The following is a 6,524-nucleotide window of genomic DNA, read 5'->3' as shown; positions in this document are numbered from 1 at the left end:
CGTCACGTAAATATATGTTACAACCGGCGTTTGACTTTTGCTACCACGTACCATCAGCTTTGTTTTTTTGCTACGATCACGTAGATATTTTTTTGCTACAAATTTGCATCGCATCGAAATTTTACTGCATCGAAGGAAAAAATATTGTATTCGGATCCAACGGTGCGGACGACGCGGGGTTGGTGGATCCTGCGGCTCCCGCGCGGCCGGTAACATTATTGAAAGTTTATTTTGTTGAATATCTTTCCGAGTACCGAATGCGCGTTCCCCGGTATCCTCGATTCTCGCACCCCGCCGCTCCGCCCACAAAGGCCCGCCAAATCCCCCATCGCACACGCGCGCTCGCAGCTTGGCTCTCCCGCTAAAATCCCTAACTTTCCCGCCGCCCGCGTTTGCACACATTTCGCCGAGCAGGTCGCCCGCACTACCGCCCTCTACCCCGGCGGGGCTGTATGGACAGCGAAGACTTCTTGCCGGAGGGGGGAAAGCTCCCGGAGCTCAAGCTAGGTGCGTGCGCTCCCGTTCTATGTTTGTCTCGTATATGTTCTTTGTGCATTAGATTTTGACTTACTTTTTTTTTTCTGATCGATTCCTTTTCCGTGGTCGGATAGATGCGAGGCAAGCCCAGGGTTTCATCTCCTTCTTCAAGAAGTTGCCGAAGGTAAGACTCTCCCAGTCCGACCCCTGGATTTCTACTGAATATGTTGGGTGATATTTTTCTGCATTAGGTAACATTATCTTTTTTTGTTTTTCGAGTTGAAGGTAACATTATCTTCTTGATACTGCAGGATCCTCGGGCCATTCGTCTATTTGATCGCCGGGTAAGTACTTTTGCATTAATGTTCTTACAGTTTTCTTGTATGTCTCGAGTAGCGATGGAGTAGCAGATGTTGCCTAGACGGTGGCTTCAGTCTTACCGTTGTATTACTTTGTAAAGTCTTTTCTGGATTATTAATAAAGTGGCTGCATGCATCACCCAAATGCAGAGGCTGGGGGTCTTCCTCCTTTAAAAAAAAAGAGTTTTCTTGTATGTGTAGATGTGCTCCAGAACTTATTTCTTGATGATCAGTTTCACAAACATGATAGTAAACTAGTTAAAATTTCATGTCACTCTCTTTACATCATATGTGAATATTTACTACTGATGGTCGCCATATAAGGCTGTCAGTGTTAGTCCAATTTTTGGTCAGGTATCATGTAAGTGAAATAATGTATCTATCATGCAATTTGAGACTTGCCTTGACCAAAGCTTGTGAACTTCAAACATTCCAGTCCCATGCTATGTTGATACGTTATGAAAAATTTCCAGTCAGTAGAAGAGCGTGCCTCTAAGTTTTGTTGCAAACTTAGTCTCTGTTTGACATCTCAGCGCAATACGCACACTTTGCGGGGCTAGATATTTCATGAATAACGATTCTAGTAGGATATCGTTTTGAATTTGTTGGACTGCAATCTAAATGGTTGAATATGCAGAAATGTTTCATCATATGGGTATTAGTAGAATGCAGTAATGCTACAGAGAGTTTTAAGAATGTCTCCCACTTCTACCTTTTTGTGCATTTACGCAGTTCATGCAAACGTATGCATCTTTCTTCATAAGTAATTTAATCAAGACATTTGTTATAGATTTTATTTGCACACTTCTTATGAGTTCCTACATCGTAAGAAGGCTGTCTTTATCGTGTTTAAGTTACAACTCTTGAGATACACCTGCTCACACAGAGCTAAATCTTAGCTGATCACTCTTCAGATTATTTGAACTAATTATCTGTATACATCAAATTTCTGGACATATTGTAAACTAAAGCTTAAACGTTCTGCCAGGATTATTACACTGCTCATGGTGAGAATGCAACCTTTATTGCAAAGGCATACTATCACACAATGACTGCCTTAAGGCAACTGGGCGGTAACTCTGATGGAATCTCAAGTGTCAGTGTTAGCAGGGCTATGTTTGAGACCATTGCCCGCAACCTTTTGTTAGATAGGACGGACCATACACTGGAGCTCTATGAGGGAAGTGGGTCAAGTTGGAGGTTAACAAAATCTGGAACACCTGGAAACATTGGCAGTTTTGAAGATATTCTGTTTGCAAACAATGACATGCAATATTCTCCGGTTACTGTTGCATTGTTTCCTGTCTTCCGTGAAGGTCAGCTATATGTAGCGCTTAGTTTTGTGGATATGACAAACCGGAAGCTTGGGTTGGCTGAGTTCCCTGAAGATAGTCGATTCACAAATGTGGAATCAGCCCTTGTTGCATTAGGTTGCAAGGAGTGTCTTCTTCCAGCAGATTTTGAGAAATCAATAGATTTGCAGCCTCTTCAGGATGCTATTAGCAATTGCAATATTCTACTGACTGAAAGGAAGAAGGCTGAATTTAAATCTAGAGATATTGTGCAGGATCTTGGTAGAATAATCAGGGGTTCTGTTGAGCCAATTCGTGATCTCCTATCTCAGTTTGACTATGCTTTGGGTGCTCTTGGAGCTCTAGTATCATATGCTGAGTTGCTAGCAGATGACACTAATTATGGAAATTACACAATTGAGAAATTCAATTTGGACCGCTACATGCGACTTGATTCTGCCGCGGTTCGAGCATTGAATATTGTTGAAGGAAAAACTGATGTAAACAAGAATTTTAGTTTGTTTGGTTTGATGAACAGAACTTGCACTGCTGGGATGGGAAAGCGACTACTTAACAAATGGCTGAAACAACCTTTGCTAGATGTAAACGAAATCAATAACAGATTAGATATGGTTCAGGCTTTTGCAGAAGATCCAGAGCTTCATCATGGTCTTAGGCAACACCTTAAAAGGATATCTGATATTGATCGCCTAATACATGCTCTCCGTAAGAAATCAGCCAACCTGCAGCCTGTTGTTAAGCTCTACCAGGTTTTTGCTTCTACCTGCTGTTACTTTCTTGCAAATATGGTTGTTTGGCTAAAGTATGTATGCAGATAAGCTTACGACACTGTTATATTGGCTTCTTAACTGTTAATATATGGTTCAGATAGCATATTTTGAGTGAATGAATTGGGCCTTTTTTGTGCTTGTGTTGCTGCATCTTTGCACAGAATGTCCTAGCAGACTAGAACTAGATTCCTGAGCCAAGATAATACTAAACATGAGGGGTATATCTGTATGTGATGATTCTAGTAAAACACAAACCCCTTAACACATACGTATCAAATTGAAAGTTATTTTATATACTTACATAGACGTGTGTCTTTTGCCATTATTTTTGTTTTGAATCTTCTTGCTCAAGTAAAATTTCACCTTTTTTTAATCAATGTTTTTGCAGTCCTGCTCTACAATCCCGTACATCAAGGGTGTTCTTCAACAATACAATGGCCAGTTTTCTACATCCGTAATGACAAGATTCCTTAGCTCTTTAGAAGAGTGGCTGACAGAGAATCGATATGGTAGGTTTGCTAATCTTGTTAAGACAGCCATTGACCTCGATCAAGTAGACAATGGCGAGTACAGGATATCTCCCCTATATTCTCCTGATTTGGCTGTGCTGAAGGATGAGCTTTCTGAAGTTGAAAATCACATAAACAATTTGCACATGCATACAGCCACTGATCTGGATCTTTCTGTTGATAAGCAATTGAAGCTAGAAAAAGGCCCATTTGGACATGTGTTCAGAATCTCAAAGAAAGATGAACAGAAAGTCAGGAAAAAGCTCACGACCAATTACATTATCATAGAAACTCGTAAAGATGGTGTGAAGTTTACAAGCGCCAAGCTTAAAAAGCTAGGTGACCAATACCAGTCACTGCTTGGTGATTACACAAGTTGCCAGAAAAAGATTGTCGATAATGTAGTGCAAGTTTCATGCACCTTCTCAGAGGTACATTTAGATAAAATGATTTGTAGTTACCCTTTTTTTTCGTCATTTGTGACTAACAGATCTTAAATTCTTGATGTAGGTATTTGAGAATTTTGCTGCAATTATATCTGAGTTGGATGTTTTACAGAGTTTTGCTGATTTGGCAGTCAGTTGCCCAGTTCCTTATGTAAGACCAGACATCACAACATCGGTAAGAAGTATTAGCTAATACCCTCCAAAAGAAGCAATTCCACTTTTTGTTTTGTGGCTGCAGTTCTAATCTGTTGAATTTAATACAGGAGGAAGGAGATATTATTCTACAAGGTAGTCGGCATCCTTGTGTGGAGGCCCAAGATGGTGTTAACTTCATACCAAATGATTGCACTTTGGTAAGTATATCATGATCTTGCTTACACGGAAGCACTTAGTCACCAAGGTTTGTGCTGCCTTTCCCTGAAAAAAAGGTTTGTGACGCTTCAAATTCTTCTAAATAGGCGAGGGGAAAAAGTTGGTTTCAAATCATCACTGGGCCAAACATGGGTGGAAAATCCACTTTTATTCGTCAGGTCAGATCTGCACGTTTATAATATCAATGACAGTTTGGCATTCGTTTGACTTGTTTCATGAAATTAAGTTTTTTCTATTATGTACTGAAAATATGTGTATGGTACTTTGGATTGATCAATAAGTATGGTGTACTATGCATACTAGTAATTAGGAGCGGCTCTATTGCATGCTGATATAAGCACATAATACTTGAAATGGTAATGTCTGCAACTATGAAATGCAGCTTCACAAAATTATTTGATCGGTGTTCATATTACAAAATTAGTGAAGCTTAATAGCTGGCCAACGAAGGTTTTGCTGGGGTTGTTTGCAAATCAACTGTAGTCAACATACTGAGAGGGTTGTCCTTAAGCTTCTCATCAGTGTAGGGCGGTCGTGCAATCAAGGTCTTTGTATGTGGTCCCCACCAGACAGTTGTGGAAGTGTTGTATTGCATAGGGGTGTTATTTTATGGTGTGGGCTGCTGCCTGTCTATTTCAAGGACATGGAAAGATAGGAGCACTTTCCAGTTAATTACCAGTTACATGCGCTTTAAGCCAGTTATAGTAGGGTAAAGCAAGATCACCTTAGATAAAAATTGGCGGGATTTGTGTTGTTAGAGCCTCTCTCTCTCTATACCTCATGGAGATAACATTAAGCAAGAAAATAGAAGAGTTAACCTTTCTACCTTGCCTCATTACTGGTAGGGTCTCACTCTGTCCCTACACATCTGAGATCCATATCAGGTGTAGTTTTAGCAACCTAAGGATCCATCTAGAACAAATATCGATTTGTATTTTCATTGTGTCAAAGGCAAACCAAAATACCAAATTAACTCAGGTGGCTCCTGTACCTACAAATCTTAGTAAAACCAAAGGAATTTGGACCTGTGGACCTTCTTTCTTGCCCCCCCCTAAATTCTCTTCTACTTATTTTATGCATAACCTTTTGCTATGAATGTGATGCCTGTACTTTTTCATTTCATAAACTTATCTGAAGCCCTTTTTGTTTTGGAACCAGGTTGGTGTAAATGTCTTGATGGCACAAGTTGGTTCCTTCGTTCCTTGTGACCAGGCAAGCATTAGTGTGAGAGATTGTATTTTTGCTCGTGTTGGTGCTGGTGATTGCCAAGTAAGTTGGTTCAGTCGTTAAGCTTTTTATTCTTGAATTTATTGAAAATGCTTTTGGTTGTAAGTTTGTTGTAAGCTTCTGTTAGAATCACATGAACTACAACATATGCTTTGCTTCAGGCTGCAGGTGGGAGTGGATAATAGTGAGACTAACTTAGCCCATCCCACTTAAACTGTTTAGTGGACACCCGTGGGACATCACAAATTTTAAACGGGCTATCCCATTTAACCCATCGGGACCCCAGTAAACCTGCTTTGTTGATCCCCAACACATTCTTTCCATGCGCGCATGCACAATTGCTTCGACCTCACGCAGCTGCCACGCGCATGGGCTTCAGCTCCGGCGCATGGTACAGCGCCCATGCTTCCGCGTATGACACCAGACCTTGACCTACAGGCTTCCGCTACACACCGCAATCTGCCTATCACCGTCCAAACCGGTAGCCGTCTCCTTGCCCATGGCGACACACTTCACGGGAACAGTGTGTTTGGCTAGCATGCTTAGACAGCGTGCTTTGGAGCCGCTCATGACGATGTTGCCGGGCACCGTCAGGCACATCACCGCCATCTTGTGTCCCTTGAGCACACAAGCATATCTCGACTCGCCGTCCACCCAATACCAGTAGGTTACTAGAGTACCGGTAGGTGACTAGAGTACCAGTAGGTGACTAGCCTGTCCGACGAGCCCATGTAGACGCGGTCCTCGGGTGACACGGTGATGGCGGTGACAACACTCTCGCCCTTCGTGAGTACCTTCTTGTGGACATGCTTTATCGCCTCGCCCTTCCCAACCTTCTCGAGGACACCTTGATGGTGCCGTCGGCTGATCCGTTGAACATGATGTTGTCGAACCCGACGGCGGCCACGATGTTCATTGCGTCGTTGTGCGCACTTATGGACTCGAGGCACTTGGAGTCCGACAGTCGCCACACCTTGATGGTCCTGTCCCACAAGGCCGAAAAGAGCAGCCCAACGCCCTTGTCAAGGTTGGGAGAAGACACAATGTCGGA

The 6,524-nt window shown here is 42.2% G+C and overlaps 1 protein-coding gene across 1 annotated transcript in view; it reads left to right on the top strand.

The window, feature by feature from the left end:
* Positions 1-264: 264 nt before the first annotated feature.
* LOC123428016 (DNA mismatch repair protein MSH2) overlaps positions 265-6,524 on the top strand; it is a 30,503-nt gene continuing 24,243 nt past the window's right edge. The window contains exons 1-9 of the mRNA XM_045112168.1: positions 265-507; positions 612-661; positions 789-821; positions 1,825-2,898; positions 3,308-3,859; positions 3,939-4,049; positions 4,138-4,227; positions 4,333-4,404; positions 5,405-5,515. Coding sequence (XP_044968103.1) covers positions 453-507; positions 612-661; positions 789-821; positions 1,825-2,898; positions 3,308-3,859; positions 3,939-4,049; positions 4,138-4,227; positions 4,333-4,404; positions 5,405-5,515 — 2,148 coding nt within the window. The 5' untranslated portion in view covers positions 265-452. The remainder of the gene's footprint in view (positions 508-611; positions 662-788; positions 822-1,824; positions 2,899-3,307; positions 3,860-3,938; positions 4,050-4,137; positions 4,228-4,332; positions 4,405-5,404; positions 5,516-6,524) is intronic.

This window comes from Hordeum vulgare, chromosome 1H, assembly GCF_904849725.1.
Source record: "Hordeum vulgare subsp. vulgare chromosome 1H, MorexV3_pseudomolecules_assembly, whole genome shotgun sequence".
Taxonomy (NCBI): Eukaryota; Viridiplantae; Streptophyta; class Magnoliopsida; order Poales; family Poaceae; genus Hordeum; species Hordeum vulgare.
This window is presented reverse-complemented; position numbering and strand designations above follow the sequence as displayed.